This window comes from Alosa alosa, chromosome 20, assembly GCF_017589495.1.
Source record: "Alosa alosa isolate M-15738 ecotype Scorff River chromosome 20, AALO_Geno_1.1, whole genome shotgun sequence".
In the NCBI taxonomy this organism is placed as follows: Eukaryota; Metazoa; Chordata; class Actinopteri; order Clupeiformes; family Clupeidae; genus Alosa; species Alosa alosa.
The window spans coordinates 1435613-1453862 of NC_063208.1; the positions used below are offsets into that span (position 1 = coordinate 1435613).

At 44.5% G+C, this 18250-nt stretch overlaps 1 protein-coding gene across 4 annotated transcripts in view; it reads left to right on the forward strand.

The window, feature by feature from the left end:
• The window catches only part of LOC125284879 (zinc finger protein 704-like), a 14064-nt gene extending 1022 nt beyond the window's left edge, over positions 1-13042 (forward strand). The window contains exons 2-7 of one of the 4 annotated variants that reach the window (XM_048229024.1): positions 2942-3174; positions 8685-8785; positions 8965-9280; positions 9707-9826; positions 9950-10062; positions 11609-13042. In XM_048229024.1, coding sequence (XP_048084981.1) covers positions 2942-3174; positions 8685-8785; positions 8965-9280; positions 9707-9826; positions 9950-10062; positions 11609-11720 — 995 coding nt within the window. In that variant the 3' untranslated portion in view covers positions 11721-13042. Of the gene's footprint in view, positions 1-2941; positions 3175-8684; positions 8786-8964; positions 9281-9706; positions 9827-9949; positions 10063-11605 lie in introns of all 4 variants that reach the window. The other 3 variants (XM_048229023.1, XM_048229027.1, XM_048229025.1) reach the window with 3 other exon arrangements.
• Positions 13043-18250: the final 5208 nt, after the last annotated feature.

Sequence of the window (18250 nt, forward strand, 5' to 3'; positions counted from 1 at the left end):
TCAACCAATTTTCTAATTTGAAGGAAAAATTACTCGCACTTCGTTACTGTGTTTCTTGCTTGTTTCATTAACTTAACAAACTAAAGTAGTTTTTCATTACTGCGGGCAAGCTTTTAACGTTAGGATGGGCTACAATACCATGTTTTATGAGTATAAAGTCAGCTAGTTTATTTAGTCATTAGATCTTTTAACCAGTAGCCTATAATATTTAGGCCTGGACTTCGTGGTAGGCTACAACATCTTATTCATAAAAATAGCCTACAGCTCTCCCATTCCCAAGTAACTACTACACTACACTGCTACACTGTCGCGGTGTCCTTGTATGTTCAGCATGTTGTCAGAATGTTAGGCCTGGCTACTGTTCGTCCTCGTTACTGGGCCCATTTCCTAACCTCTCTTGATAAATGTGACGTTCAGAAGTCGTTTTACGACCCTCACGCAGGTTTCTAAATCATCACTATTTTAATTCCATGTGCAGGCTCCTAAATCTCTAATGATGATAGTTTGCCTCTCCATAACTACCCCCAGCAGTTCAGCTGTACTCGAGCATATTTTGCACGTCTGTCTATCTGCCGTCTGCCTGTCTGCCCTGCCTCCCACTATGAGGCTCTGTGGTGGTTTAAAGGGGCCAGTCGGGATTCCCGTTTGAGCCGAGTCCGAGTGAGTGCACGTGGTTGGGGGGTGGGGTTCTAGTGACATTCCATCTCTCATGTTGCTGTTCAATTGATCATTTTTATCTCGGATGTTTTCTAGTTTAAGTCTCTTGAGAATATTTTAAGCAAATTGTAGATGTAACAGTATTTGACCACAGTATAAGTATCCGTCAGTGGGTATTGCAATTTCAGTCTTTCTGTAATATGACTTTTTGTCTAGAATTTGTTCTTTGTCACATTGGTGTTGACTGGGGGAATCTTGTTAGTTCCAATAAACCAAAAAATATCCAAGAAAGTAAAAGTTCCAAAACAATAGATAGCTTTTTATTACAACAAAATAAATATTTTGCTGTAATAAAAAGTGTGTGTGTGTGTGTGTGGGGGTGTGTGTGTGGGGGTATGTAAATGGCTGTACACCACTAGTTATAAAGATAAGAGTGTGTGTGTGTGTGTTGGGGTACTGTACACAACTAGTGTGATAAACACGAGGTCCAAATACTGATCTGTCATGCATAAGGTTAGGAGGATAAGGTTAAAGGTTACAATGAATGACCCTCATTGCTGTGTGTTAACGAGGCCCTCTGTGTCTTTGTGCTGAGCAGCCTAATCCGGTCCTGCCGACTGGACGCAGCCTAATGCGTCTTACATACTCGACGTTCCCAACCGGTAGCGCGACAACGTGACGTCAAAATGACGTAGAGCTCTCTGGCGCGCCGGGATTTTAGCCGGGTAGCACACAGTAGCGCACGGTAGCGCAGCACTCTATTTTTTTCAGCTGAGTGCTACAAACCGGAACCCGGAAGATGGACTAGTTCGAGGGCAAGCGAGAGTTGCAGTGTTTTGTTACAGTCGTGAATTTTTAATAGTTTGCTGGATAAGTTAACAAAGTTACCAGCGAGAGTCGCAACACATGGAATTTGGAGGAAAGAAAAGAAAAAAAAGATTTATTTTCAACCAAAGGATTTCTACTAAAGGATTTCTACTAAAGGGCTCAACATGCTTCTGCGTCAACTCCACCACGTAGCTACGCCACCACTCCTACGGCGTCGTGACCCTTTTACGGTTCTGCGTCGGGTTGCTTTGCATCGCGGTGCATTTCACCGCCATAACGCTCGGTGTCGTCTGTGTCTGCAGCGCTCACCACTGACAACAATAGACTGTGTGATCGAAACGGTAGTCAGAATGGCAAACCCCATAGACTGTCATGCCAAAATATTAATCTTATTTGTTTGGCCTTTTCTTGCTTAGATTTTGTACAAAGTATCGACAAATAGACACATTAATATCCATTGGCCTAGTTACTGTAACCAGCAAATAAGTCTGAGGTTAAGTTTAAGTTATAGTAGCAAGCTAACTTTAGTATAGTATATAAGTATTATATATTTTTTTTCATCCCGTGAGGGAAATTTGGTCTCTGCATTTATCCCAATCTGTGAATTAGGTGTACTTTGGAGTGGGTAAGACTGTTTTTAGTGGCAGGCTAACGCAGACTGATGACTTGCGCTAGCCTAGCACCTGCAAACTGCAACTGAATGAAACGTGTCAAAAACGGTCTCCACTGATAAATATCACACTTGCTAACTTGGAAATGAGGTCCTATGTCCAAAATCCTGAACCACCCCTTTAACATTCATATAGTGATGTAAATTCCTCCAACATTCATATAGTGATGTGTTAATGTGTTATAACTTCCTCTAACATTCATATAGTGATGTAACTTCCTCCAACATTCATATAGTGATGTGTTAATGTGTTATAACTTCCTCTAACATTCATATAGTGATGTGTTAATGTGTTATAACTTCCTCTAACATTCATATAGTGATGTAACTTCCTCCAACATTCATATAGTGATGTGTTAATGTGTTATAACTTCCTCCGTTTTGCCTATTTGCATAGGCGTTAGTTATAGTATAGTATAGTAGAGTTTTGTTATAGTATAGTAGAGTTTAGGTATAGTATAGTATAGCAGAGTTTAGTTATAGTATAGTAGAGTTTAGGTATAGTATAGTAGAGTTTAGGTATAGTATAGTAGAGTTTAGTTATAGTATAGTAGAGTTAAGTTTTATAGTATAGTTTAGTTACGCCCCCTCTCTCTCTCTCTCTCTCCTCCCTCTGTCTCTCTCTCTCCCCTGCCCTCTCTCTCTCTCCTCTCTCTCTGTCTCTCTCTGTCTCCCTCTCTCCCCTGCCCTCTCTCTCCCTCTTTCTCTCCCTCTCTCTCTCTCCCTCTCTCTCTCTTTCCTCCCACAGACATGCGTATCTAACGTGTTTCTCTCTCTCTCCCCTAGACGGTCTGAGTGGCTCCTGGAAGGAGGGCTCGAGCTACAGCAGCAGTGGCTACTGGAGTTGGAGTGCGCCGAGTGACCAGTCCAACCCGTCCACTCCGTCACCACCTCTGTCAGCCGACAGCCTCAAGCCCTTCCGCATGCCGAGCCTCGGCGCCGTCGCCCCCGACGACACGCTGGACGACCACGACAGCAGCAGCCTCCTGTTTGACGAGCCAATCCCGCGCAAGCGCAAGGTGAGCCAACCAATCACATGCAAGTGCAAGGTGAAGCAGTCCCTCATGATCGGGTGTGTGTGTGTGTTAGTTAGTACAGAGTGAATATGTTTAGGACACATGCGCACACACACACACACAGACCCCCACATACACATACAAGTCTCTGCCCAGTGAGTCTGATGCCACTCACACCTTAATGACGCCCAAATTGTACACACACACACACACAGTGGTGTAGTCTATGTGATACGCAGGACTACACAGTATACCCATATACCAAAAGCATCACCATCTCCATATACCTACTTAAAATAGGCAAAGATAAGGATTAACATTTGGGTTGATCACAGTTTACCCACTACGGCTAACTAGACTACATCACAGTATACCCACTACAGCTAACAGACTACACCACAGTATACCCACTACAGCTAACTACTACATCACAGTATACCCACTACAGCTAACTACTACACCACAGTATACCCACTACAGCTAACTAGACTACACCACAGTATACCCACTACAGCTAACTAGACTACACCACAGTATACCTACTAGACTAAATCACAGCACACACAGGAGATGCCTGCACTACATGTCCCACATTTAGACATGTCTGTTGCCGAGGAGAACATGCAGAGAGAGAGAAGGAGAGAGGGAGAGAAGGGAGGGATGGAGAGGGAGAGAAAAAAATCAGAATTAGGCCAGTACCCCCTTTTATTAAAAAAGGGAAAGAGATGCGACTCCATCCAACACTTCATCAGATTCTGGCCACATTGAGCAATGCGACCCCACGACTTAAACATGCGACCCCACGCCTTATCACTTTAGAGACCTAAACATGCGACCCCACGACTTAAACATGCGACCCCACAACATATCACTTCAGAGACCTAAACATGCGACCCCACTAGGGTTGGCGATGTCGCCTAAATTGGCATTTGACGATGTGTACAGTAAAAGATCGTGATGGACGATGATATCGTGGGGGGGGGGGCACCAACCAGCGGAATATTACACATTGCCAGCCTTCGCTGGGCCCAGCAAAAAAGCTACTTAAGACTACTATCGTGGTCACTCATTTAAAGTCTTAGTACTATGCAGCATCCCACGTTATCAGGCTACCGCTATGCTGACTATGAGGGCGGGAAGTGAAAGTAAAGGGCTCGCGATCGGCGCAGTCCAGGCTATAGGAGGGCCAGTAAAAATACTTTTTACAAATAATCTAATCCCCGATTACCACTCCGCTGCTGTCTGGGACTTTTGCTAAATGCATGAAATACAAGCCTTACAGTGAAAGACGGATAGGCTACCTTCTGATCCTATAATTAACTAAAGAAATGGTTTATTTTAACACAGAGGAGAAGGGCGCATTTGGCCGCTGTAGCCTTGCAAAAATATTTGAGCTAGAATGTCCTAGTCGTAGCCTAACAATAATAAATCTATATTTATTTGCTAAAACATTAGGCTACCTATTACGTCCAATGTAGGCTATAGGCCTGCGAGACATGTAGGCTACAAAAAGACAATTAGGCTACACATTCACGTCACAGTCAGGAATTATTTGAACTAGATGTACCGCATAGCGGTACAAAATATGACCGCCGCTCAGTCCTGTACATCCGTTCCTTGAAAATAAATCACACTTCAATTTGTCTCCATATTTTACTCCATCCCCACTCTTGAAACTTTTGTGTATGCTTGTTTGGCATGCCTGAGTGTGTGTGTGTCGGCTGCACAGAAAGTAGCCTACTGGTGCTGAAAAGGTGAATAGATTGTAGAATAGCCAAAGAAGATGTAGCATTGTTATAAAACCTTTAAAACAATCAAGGGCAGTTCATCACAGTTCATCCATTGCAACTGGATTGATGAAAGGTCACTTACACCTGTAGGCTACATTGTATTTGGGAAAAGCAAAAGGTATCAGCATAATGTTGTTTATTTATTTATTTATTTATTTATTTATTTAATTTTTTTATGTATTTATAAACAAAAACATCTCTGTCAGTTCCATGCCGTTTTCAACAGCTATCAAAAACAAAGGTCATTTTTGGAGGAATGGATTTTTTGTGAATGTTTCTTCTTCTACATAAGATTTTAGTCATCTTTAGTTTATGTAATACTTTATTGTCAATGCACAAATTAAGTAACAGTAGTCTGAAACGTTATTGTTAATGCACAAATTAAGTAACAGTAGTCTGAAACGAAATGCTGTTTTACATCTAACCAGTGGTGCAAATAACTAACATGTCCAAATGGGCCTTGATGAAATGCGTAGCTAGACTGTTCATACACATTTTAACGGGCCAAAGTTGAAGAGCTTTTGTCTGTTATTGTTCGTGCAAATATAGGCTGATTCATGTTCCCTTGCATTGTGTAACTGAGGTCCATGGCTAGTCTGGCTTTCATCAGACCAAGCTCAATCTTTTAAGAAATCAAAAAATAAATAGCGGGCAGATCAGGCTGGGTTCACCCAGCCTAGTCCATAGGCACCGATATTGTTTAATTTTCCGATTGAGATATACACGCTCTGGCTATTCTAAATGCAAAATGCATCAGGGAGTTATGACAAAACGGTAACTAACAAACTAGATCCTAATAGAAAGCTGTTAGCTTCCCTAAGCTACAGGTAGGATTATAAGGTAGGCCTATTTACAACATAAATTGTCAACGTCTCACTGCAACGATGCGCCATCTAGTGGACAAACGACTACTTATCGCCAATACTGAAAATGCAGCCATGATGATGATGATGAATATTTATTTTGGCTTTCTTTTAATCCTACTGAATTTGTAATTATGTATCGGCCGTTGTAATACCGATAGTATGTGGGTGCCTGTGTGTGTGCACCGCCATTTACAGGCCAATGAGTGTACAGTCACTACAGTGTCCCCGGGGACGAAATTAAAATTTTCCGTAAAAGTCTAGTGGGGCTACATACCCACCAAATTTCATGTACCCCGGTGGTTCGGTGTCCAGGGTATCAATGACCAAAAATTCAGGAAGTAGATGACGGGAAAAATTCTTGTGTTGTCTTGAATTGTGTGCGTGTACAAGTTTATGTTTATGTGTGTGGGTGTGTGTGTGTGCATGTGCGTGCTTGTGTGTTTGCCTGCGTATGTGTGTTTGTGCATGTGTGTGCATGCGTACATATGTCTACTGTGTGTCATACGTATGATTACTGTAAATGTATGTGTGTGCGTGTGTATCTGTTTATGCACATGTGTGCACATGGAATGGGTTAACATGACCCCTGGAGGCAAACATACGGAAAAAATTGGTCATCCTAGGCCCCACAGTTCTCAAGATATTCACAGAGAACTGTGTCTGCCCTACCCTCCTTTTTCGGGGGTCCAGTCCAGCGGGGGCTACAGATCAAAACGAAAAATGACGGTTCCATGCTATCCATGTGGGGGTACATGCCCACCAAGTTTTGTGTACCCGGTCTTTCAGTGTCCGGGAATCCTTGTTGGTGTCGTCACTAAATGTACACATAAATTATTTTATTGTAAGGCCCCCATGAACGAAAGTACACAAAACTTGGCATGCATTCGGAGGGGTGTCATTATGATCCTACACTTTTAATTTCGTGCAGTTTTGACCTTGTCAGCCAGAGATATTGTGATGAAAACACCTAATTTTTTGCTTTTAATTTTTTAACTAGGTGGCGCTATACATGAAATAAGTGGTAATGGGATGGGTTGACATGCCCCTTAAGACCAACATACATAAAAAGGTGGACCTCCTAGGCCCCTACGGTTCTCGAGATATTCACAGAAAACTGTCTCCGGCCACCTACAGGCCAGTTAGTGTATAGTAACATAAATTAATTTATTGTGTGGCCCCCATGAACGGAATTCCACAAAACTTGGCGTGCATACAGAGGGTGTCATAATGATCCTACACTTCCAATTTCGTGCAGTTTTGACTGTTAGGTCACAGATGCCTTCAATTACAACACCTCATTTTTACTTTTTGTGTTTAACTAGGTGGCTATACATGAAATGAGTGGTTATGGAATGGGTTGACATGGCCCCTTGAGATCAACATACAAAAAAACTGGTCCTCCTAAACCCTACGGTTCTCAAGATATTCACAGAAAACTGTGTCTGCCCTACCCTCCTTTCGGGGGTCCAGTCCAGCGGGGGGCTACAGATCAAAACGAAAACGATGGTTCCATGCTATCCATGTGGGGTTACATGCCCACCAAGTTTCGTGTACCCCGGTCTTTCAGTGTCCCGAATCATTGACGGAAATTTGGGCATGCGAAAAGGAAAAAAAAAAAAAAAAGAAAAGAAAAAAAATCTGACTAAACCTATATGCTGCGCGGCGGTCATAATAAGAGGGTAGACTAATACGTCTTTTATTTTACAAGACGGTAGACTAATACGTGATAACTGTTTGGTTGACAGCCTTTAAAGTAGGCTCAATTTCATTTTCAGGGAAAGGTTTTTTTATGTTTTAGCCTGTTACAGCAGGAATTAGTGACTGGCATGTGGGGGCGTGGCATCACGATGGTTTCTTTCCATCGTGATGCCTGTCAACCATCACGATGGACGATGATATCATCTATCGGCACAACCCTAGACACCACGTCTTAAACATGCGACCCCACGACTTAGAGACCGTAACATGCGACCCCACGACTTATCACTTCAGAGACCGTAACATGCGACCCCACGACCTAAACATGCGACCCCACGACCTAAACATGCGACCCCACGACCTAAACATGCGACCCCACGACCTAAACATGCGACCCCACGTCTTAAACATGCGACCCCATGCGACCCCACATCTTAAACATGCGACCCCACGTCTTATCACTTCAGAGACCTAAACACAGGGATGCACAGAGAATCACAGGCTCAGTCCCTGCCTCAGTCATTGCAAGCGCCTCTTGATTGATTAATCACCACTATGTGGATACTGTTTTTTTAGAATTTATTTAGATTAAGTGTTATTTAGTATAATTTGTATTTTAGTATATTTAGTATATTCTTTATCTTCTACTGTCCTTATTACTTAGTTGTGTTTTTATATTATATACTTTTATTTACTTTTTCTGCTGTTAGTGAATGTGTTTGTGTTGTATGTATGCTGCTGCTGAGACCTTGAATTTCCCCTGGGGATCAATAAAGTATCTATCTATCTATCTACCTATCTGTCTATCTATCTATCTATCTATCTATCTATCTATCTGTCTATCTATCTATCTATCTATCTACATGCGACCCTACGTCTTATCACTTCAGAGACCTAAACATGCGACCCCACATCTTAAACATGCGACTCCACGAACATGCGACCCCACAACCTAAACAAACGACCCCACGTCTTATCACTTTTTGATCAATTGAACACGGAAAAGAGTCCCCTCATCCAGTTGGTCCATAGGCTGCAGCAAGAAACAACCAACAGAACTAACATCACTATTCAGGACACTGGCACACCTTACCAATCAAGTAATCAACCCCCAGAAAGACAAATGCGTAGGTCTAACTGTGTGTGTGTGTGTTTGCAGAACTCCATGAAGGTGATGTTCAAGTGCCTGTGGAAGAACTGTGGGAAAGTGCTGAGCACAGCAGCAGGCATTCAGAGACATATTCGCACTATCCACCTTGGGTAAGACACACACACACACACACACACACACACATACACACACATATATATACACACACACACACACATACACACACACACACACACACACACACACATTTACACACTTATATATACACACACTTTCTCAAACACACACACACACACCCCTAACTCTAGCACACTGGTTTGCATCTCAGCCGTAACTGTGAGTCAGAGTGCAGTGATGGGGAGGAGGACTTCTACTACACGGAGATAAAGCTCAACACCGACGCCGTGGCTGAGGGTTTGGGGGGGCTGTCCACTGTAGCCCCCCCCTCTGGCGGACCGACCCCCCCGGGAGGGGCGCTGCCCCCAGAGCCGCACCATCGGAAGGGAGACACACACCCCCACACACACGCGACCAACGGGGTCAAAGGGGAATCTGGAGCCTGCATCGCTGGCGGCAACAGCACACCTCTGAGTCGCTCCGCCCCCAGCGCCCTGTACCTGGTGCATGCTGACCACGCCTACCAGGTGACACACACACACACACACACACACACACACACACACACACCCTGTACCTGGTACATGCTGACCACGCCTACAGGTGAGACACACACAGCGCCCTGTACCTGGTACATGCTGACCACGCCTACCAGGTGAGACACACACACACACACACACACACACACACAGAGAGAGAGGTGTAGAATTATCTGGTTTAGTTAGGGGATGGAACAAATATGTAGTACGACTAAAGTATTTCACCTGGACTGTCCAGGATGTTAGTGTGTACACACGGCTCCTGTGCCGGCTGGGTTGTTAGGGCTGTGCCTGCTGGGTTGTTAGGGCTGTGAGTGTGTACACAGGGCCCCTGTGCTTGCTGGATTGTTGGGTTGTTAGGGCTGTGAGTGTGTACATTGCTGACTGTCTGTCGCCCCCTGCTGTCTCCTCCAGGCCACTGCACCCGTGAGCATCCCCTCTTCCACCTCCAGCAGCTTCAGCTTCACCCCGACAACCAACTCCAGCATCAGCATCTCATGGCAGTCCCCACCTGTCACTTTTACTGGCAGATCAGTGAGTACACACGCACACACACACGCACACACGCACACACACACACACACACACGCACACACACACAAACACACACACAGTTACACTCTCTCTCAGTGTGTCTAGCTGTGTGTGTTCTTGTTGGTGTTGCAGGCCTCCCCCACACACACTCGCTCACAGGGATTTGGAGAACAACAGCAGCGCTCACACACCATCACTGCCCTGTCCTCACCACCCAGAGCCACCAGCTCACTCAGGTAACCACACACACGCACGCACACGCACACGCACACACACAGGCTGTAACGATACACCAAACTCATGATTCAGTTTAGTATAAGTATAGGATGGGGTCATATACATTATTACAGGTTATTAGTATAGTATATAGAGGATGGGGTCATAAACATTATTACAGGTTATTAGTATAGTATAGGATATATAGGATGGGGTCATATACATTATTACAGGTTATTAGGATAGGATATATAGGATGGGGTCATATACATTATTACAGGTTATTAGTATAGGATAGTATAAGTATATATACTCTTTTGATACCGTGAGGGAAATTTGGTCTCTGCATTTATCCCAATCCGTGAATTAGTGAAACACACTCAGCACACAGTGAACGCACAGTGAGGTGAAACAGTGAGCAGTGAGGCAAGGACCCGCACACACACATACACATACAAACATGCACACACACAAACACACACCCATACAAACACGCACACACTAATTCGGAGCATTGATGAAATAACATTTTATGAGAACATTTCGAGAGCCTTGAACACCAGATAGAATATATTATTGCATATCTGTATTATATTATATCCTGATATAAAAACAGAAAATACTGAATTTATGATATTCATGACCGCACACCTTATGCAGATTATAGCCTACTATTTCTTTTTTTTGTGATCAACTGACGTGACAAAATCTCATGACAGAAACTATTTACACATAGCCAGAGTTATCTACACATTTAGACATATAATACTGAGAATAATAATAAAAATACAGTAAAAGTAATATTAATAATACAATTAAATAATAATAAAATATACATATACATACACATACATATACGTACAAAACAATGCTGATGTGATATAAAAACATACATATGAAGATTACATTTGGACTAACATGCCAGAATTCGGGAGGTTAGTTAGAGATAAGATGAGTGTACCCCATTCACTGACTGTAGAGGCTCGAGCCTTATTTATTACTGCCAAGGACCTTTCTATACTGGCAATGCTTCTGTAGTGGCCTAGCCATTCTTGTATTGATGGGGCAGCTGGAGTGAACCATCAACTACCTCTTTAATTCAGCTGTCTGGTTGATGCCTGGAAATATTGTAAACAAAGTGGCATAATTGGCTAGCTTATCATAGTCTACTGATTGGACTGTTCAGTTTCCCCATGTGTGCTGAAGTTCCAAGGTAATACTTGTTCTCCCTGGGACAGGCCCTTTTGGGAAAACGTTGGTATTGAGATGATCAGTCAACTTGAGGGTTGAGTTTTAAACAAATGTGTGCAGCATGCTAATGATGTAATAGTAATTTAGCTAGTCGTCTTCTATGCGTCCTTGTTTTCACGATTATGAATGTTTTATTTGGAGAGGTTTGTGACACAGGTTTGTGGATATGAATGTCGCGATTTCGGTTTCGATATGCATATTGTTACAGCCCAAACTCACGCGCACACACACACACACACACCTATAGACAAACACATACTGTAAGGTGCTGTTGTTGATCCTCACTCCAGGTGTGTGTGTGTGTGTGTACAGCAGAAAGTCGCGTGGTGAGGGCCGTAAGTGTCGTAAGGTGTACGGCATGGAGAACCGGGACATGTGGTGCACGGCGTGCCGCTGGAAGAAGGCCTGCCAGCGCTTCGTGGACTAACCTGCCTGTCGCTATGGAGATGCTGTTTGGTGGTGGGCTGCCCGCCGCTATGGAGATGGTGTTTGGTGGTGGGCTGCCCGTCGCTATGGAGATGGCGTTTGGTGTGGGGCTGGACGTGGAGCTGGAGGAGCTTCCTGGTGCATGCAGTGTCCAACCCCCCCCTCCAAATAACCCAACAGTGTCCAACCCCCCTTCCAAATAACCCAACAGTGTCCAACCCCCCTTCCAAATAACCCAACAGTGTCCAACCCCCTCCAAATAACCAAACAGTGTCCAACCCCCCCTCCAAATAACCCAAAACCTTTGCCCCGTCCTGAACGTTCAACGCTACCGGATATCTGATGGCCATACAGCCATACAGCTACGGCCTGAAGACACACACACACACACACACACACACAGTGGGACAGCTCCAAACATTCCCTCCCTTAACAGCCTTGGCTGCTCCCTTGTACAGGGGAGAGAGACTCCTGGCTCTACAGTGCAAAAAAGTTCTAAAGGTCTACGTTCTGTTGTCGTTCTTTACCGCATCATTGAATTCTGGTTCTGAGGTCAGTACCTTTATGGATCAGTTTGTTTTGTTGGGGACCAGCTGAGACCAATAGCTTGTTTTGTTGTTTATTTGTATGCTTAAGTTCCGTTTTCTCTGCGCGTGGAAGGTGACGCACTTGGAACTCTGGCTGGAGCTCCTGCTGTTCTCTTCTGTTCCGTCTCGGAGGCTCCCGACCAATCACGAGCCAAATCCCCGCCCACCATGAGAATGTACCGACTATAATGTCTCCTGGGCGCCAGGCAGACTGATATCGCAGCTTTATGGTTCTATGTGGCGCATGAGACCTGGGTTCGTGTGTGTGTGCATTTATTCACAGAATCAGTCAGCATCATCTACCTACCCTTCTACCCCAAGGCTCTGGAGCATAGGGCCCCACCATACACACGCGCACACACACACACACACACTCTCTGTCTTGTCCTCTAAAACAGTGTGTCCCCAGCTGTGTGCAGTAAAGGCTGTCCAGGAGCACATTTGCATATCTCTCTCTCTCTCTGTCTCTCTCTCTCACACTCACACACTCACACTCTCTGTCCAGGAGTCCATTTGCATACAGTTCTACACTTCTGGTCATCTGGATAGCCTGCCGTTTATATCGGTCAAGAAATGACACACTTGTGTGTAACAGTCACCCCTCAAACACGGACGCACAGAAACTCATCACTTTGGATTCAGAAGTTGCAAATGTTGAATACCTACCATGCTATAGAGCCCACATCTCTCTCACTCTCCCCCCTCTCTCCCCCTCTCTCTCTCCCTCCCCCCCCTCTCTCCCCTCTCCCCCTCTCTCTCTCCCTCCCCCTCTCCCCCTCTCCCCTCCCTCCCCCTCCCTCTCCCCCCTCCCCCTCCCTCTCTCTCCCCTCTCTCTCTCTCTCTCTGTACACACAGTGAAGCAGTTTGCACACCAGAGCTATGTCTGCCCCAACCAACAACAACAACAACAATAAACACCACTAAACCATATGCCAGCAATGTTCCAATAAAGCATTGACTTGACCACTCAGAGTGCTCCAACACACACAAGCCCCAGATACCATCCAATCAGGGCACTCCAACACACACAAGCCTCAGGCCCCAGCCAATCAGGGCACTCCAACACACACAAGCCTCAGGCCCCAGCCAATCAGATCGCTCCAACAGACACTCGAGCCCAAGGCAGTCAAAGCTACAGACACCTTGGCTTCTTGGGAAGAGTCTGTTGGACTGGGCACAGGGTGTTATATGTGTGTGTGTGTGGGACTGGGCACAGGGTATTATTTTCACGTTCTTTTGCTTTATTTTGTTTTGTTTGTTGAATAGGTTCTGGATTCGGTTATTTTGTATTGTAATTGGTTGTGTGTGTATATGCACTCACTCCTCTTCATCGTGTCCTCAGTACTGACTGGGCGTCTCTACAAACAGCCTCATCTTCCTCATCCTCGTCTGTTAAGTCGGGTTCACATGGTGCGCTGCACTCGCCGCTAGGTTGCTCTTGGTTGAAGTAACGTCCCAAAGATTAGTGCACAAAAGACCCCCAGTATGATTTGCAGCGTGCCTGAACTTCGACCCCGGCTGTGCTTTGCTTGGCGCAGTGGCAGGCCAGTTCTTATTGCAAATTATAAAACGGATAGTTCCGGTCCCTGATTATGATCGGTTGAATCGTGTTCAATGCCGTTGTATATTTTCCCGATATAGCACGGCAGAAACTGCATTTCGTTCTATATTAATGCACTTAGAATGCATAACGGTTAAAATTCAAAGTTGCTGAGCAACAATTCCGATAACAATCTCCTAGCGGTGGAGCTATTCTATGGGGACGCAGTGGCAGTTGCTGCGCGTGTATATTGAAAATAATGTGTTTCGTAGCGTAGCGCTGCCGTTTGTGCGTGCCATGTGAACCCTGCTTCAGAGTAAAGTGATTGGTTGCTAGGGCTTCAGAGTAAAGGGATGGGTTGCTAGGGCTTCAGAGTAAAGGGATGGGTTGCTAGGGCTTCAGAGTAAAGTGATGGGTTGCTAGGGTGATGCGTTGGTGGGGCTTCAGAGTAAAGTGATGGGTTGCTAGGGTGATGGGTTGCTGGGGCTTCAGAGTAAAGTGATGGGTTGCTAGGGTGATGGGTTGCTGGGGCTTCAGAGTAAAGTGATGGGTTGCTAGGGCTGCTGCACTCGCCTCAGCCCCGCCTACTTGAGCAGAACACCCCGCAGAAGTCCCCTCTTTACCTGACTGGCTCCCTCACCTGTCAATCACAGAGTTGGGAGGCCCAGCAATCAAACTTCCTAAGCTATCTACTGCACGCACACACACACACACACAGACACACACACCACAGTCCCGTTTCTCTTTTACTGGTAAAGCACCACTGCCATCCAGCACTTCATGGAAGGGAACACTTTTTTTTCTGTTCAAGTTAAGCGTATGTGTATATTGTATTAAATCATTATGCATAAGAAAGCTACAAGTGGTGTTTCCACCAGAATATCAAACATTTAACTAGAAAGGCTGGTAAAACATATTATGTGATTTTACTGTTTTTTTAAAGAAAAACATACTGTATATTCATGTTTGCTGCAGAACTCCTGATATTATGTCAATTCAAAGTGGACTTTTTTAGTTTGTTTGTTGGGTTTGTTTGTTTTGTCTTGTTTATTGCCAGGTGTCACCAACCCACACCCCACAACACACACACACACACATGCTCAGGCATATCTGTAGTTAGTCACGTGGCTCTGTTTCCATAGGGACAGCCATTTACTCTGCTATCACCGTGTACAACAGTGCGCTCTGGCGAACTCTAAACATAAGTTGTTAAAAAATCTGAATCTTGCCACATCTTTGGGGAAGCTTTGCACTGAAGCGCTGCATATATTAGTGTTACATATTCAGTATATATATATATATATATATATATGTATGTGTTATATATGTTAGGATGTGTCCTGTGCAGGCTGCGTCCTGTACCCTTTCCATGCTGCCCATTCTCAGAGGGCATTTTCTTTGGTGCTTGACCAATCTGGGGAGTGGTGCAACACACAAAAACAGCATACTAAGCTAATTTTTCATAGACACACATGTACGAGGCAATACTACAGTCCTACTAAAGTATAACCATATTCAGCACAGACAAAGATGATTCAGTTTGGACAGGATGTGTTCAGCTGGTCTTCTCTAGGGTTTATATCATCTACAGAAGGGCTGAAGATCCTGTTTTAAGACCATGACTGATTAGTATGTAGAACAGTCTGCTGCACAAACAAATAGATATGCACACCTCCATCTTACCAAGGTCGGTGTAGTTGCTGTGACTGCAATTTAAGCCTTGGGTGTGCAGTGGTAACAGGTGCTCAGATTGTGTGTGTGTGTTGCTACTGCCTGATAATATCTTCATGCCCCCCCTCTGTTAACCCTGTAGAACATTAAAAAAAATAAAACATACACACCTGTTTCAAATCCATCTCCATCCAGACACACTCATTCAGCTTTTGTTTGGTGCTTTTATTTCCGTAATTTTGACCACATTTGGCTGTTTCCAAAGACCAACTGATGTATACAGTGAAACATACACATTGACGCTAGTAAAGTCAGCCAACCTACAGTAATCCCATTTGTATGTGTATAAGATACAGACAGCACAGACTTAACCTGTACAGTGTCTCCTGGTGAACGCGCATCTCTACGTAGATGACGTTGTAGTGCGGATCCAGATGACGTAGTGCGGATCCAGATGACGTTGCGCATCCCTATGTAGATGACGTAGTGCGGATCAAGGCCTCCTCCTGTCTGACCCGTTTACATGGATCCTCCGCCTGGGAGGTGTCTTCTGTGTAAACGGTTACACTTGCAGCTTGTCTGCCTTCCTACCTACCTAAACTCGTTTCTTAAAAGCATTATACATATTTCTACTGTTGGCTAAACTTGTTTCTTCAGAGCATTATATGTATTTCTACTGTTGTTGGCTTGTGCTAGCCTGTTCTGTGTGCTCGGCAGTATAAGCTAAGGTAACTAAACTGCCTTGGGACTTGTACACGGTTTGCCGTGCGGTTTGGAAGGGACATAATGATGATAATAATAATAATAATAATAACAACAACACAGGGGTGACATGGTGTTGTGGGTCAAATAGGGTAGACGGGTCTAATGGGTCGGAACTGGCATGGCGTTGCCTCAGTGGGAGGCTGACGGGCAATATTCTGCTTCCGTCATTAGCGTATCAATGATACACACGTGTGTGTGTGTGTGTTTGAACATGAGGGCCATGACGACCTGTTTCCAGGACGATGACTGCCTGTGTGTATGCTGGTTGTGACTGGACACTAATTCATGACAATAATTAATTTGACAATAATCGGATAATGAGGTGAAGAGTTCAAACTCTTTTCACCAACATGTTGCCTCTCTAGTTTCACTGGACACAGTTAGCAAACGTTAAATACAGCTGTTGGTGCTAAGCAAATGCTACCCCTGAAAAAAACAGTGAGAAACCAGCTTATGCTGGTAGCTGGTTTTAGCTGGTCTTTGCTGGTTTTCTTCCAGCTCTTTCTGGTCTTTCCTGGTGTAGCTAGTTAGGCCACCAGGTGGGCTGGTGCGACCAGCCTGTCATGTCGGATAGAGCTCTAAGATGGTCATGCTGGTGACTAGCCTGCCAAGCTTGACATGGTGTAAGATGGTCATGCTGGTTTGCTAGAATGACCAACATAAGCTGGCATGGCCAGTTAAACCATCAATGTAGACCAGCAACACCAACTAAAATGACCAGCTTGAGGTGGTACGACAAGCAAAACCAGTTGAAACTAGGTAAACCAGATGAAGTTATGTTTTCGCAAGAGATTTGCTGGTCTAGCTGGTCAACCATCATAGGGTGGTAAAACAAGCTGGTCAACCAGCAAACCACCTTAAGCTGGTCAGGCTGTTTTTTTCAGTAGGGTTAAGCACAGCCGCTAGCAACCGTTAAATACAGCTGTTAGCGGACATTAAACTAGACATTAGCAGCTAGGAGACATTAAATACTGTCATTAGCAGTCATAGGAGTGCCTTGAGAAACATCAAGACCAACAAGAGTTCCAGAAGAATGCTTCTAGTATGTTCTAAAAACAATACCACATTCTCTCAGACTCTCAGATTGCCATTGAGTCTGGGATGTGTGGGTGTCTAGCCAGCTTTTAGCCATTACCTGCTCTGGGATTGGCTGGAATATTGGAGAAGGGCTGTCCCTCTGGATGATCGGAGGAATTGATTGGACAGGGAAGGAGTGATTGTGCCTTTTCAGGGGTGTATAGATGTGCAGGCGGTGCACGTTGTGGGGCAAAGGAATGTTTCTCCGGTGACGACATGTCTTGAGTTCTGTGTTCTGCTTGGATTCATTTCTTTCTCTCCATGGCTAAAGGTGGGACTGGGAACAGAGAACCTACTGTTTTACTGAGCCTCTGCGATGTACAGGAACAGAGAACCTACTCTGTTACTGAGCTCCTGCAATGTACAGGAACAGAGAACCTACTCTTTTACTGAGCCTCTGCAATGTACGGGACAAGTGCGGCTTAATTTAATTCATCTGTAATTTAGACTCTGCTAGGAGTTGACTGTGTTTACTAATTCCGTGTTCTCTTGTTTAAGATTCTTTTCTGATTATTTTCCACACTTAAATAGATTTTTGTCAGTCAAGGGTGTTTTTTTCTGCAGTGTTAAGGATTGTTGATTTTCCAACTGCTTTTTTAAAGACGCGTCATGGGACGCCTTGCAAGTCTCTATAATGATACATAGACACCTTGCCAGTGCTGTGAGTAAGATCACCCATTCCCACGAGAGAATCTTTCAGACCGGCCCTCAGTTGAACAGGCTCTTAACTAATTTATAAACAGACCATCCACCCTCGAGTGTGTCTCAACCACATCCCACTAGCACAGAGGGAAAGGTTCCATCAGTTGATGAAAAACAGACTGTGGAGTCATGGAGAACATGTTTTTATTTGGGAGTCATGGAGAACATGTTTTTATTTGTTTTTTATTT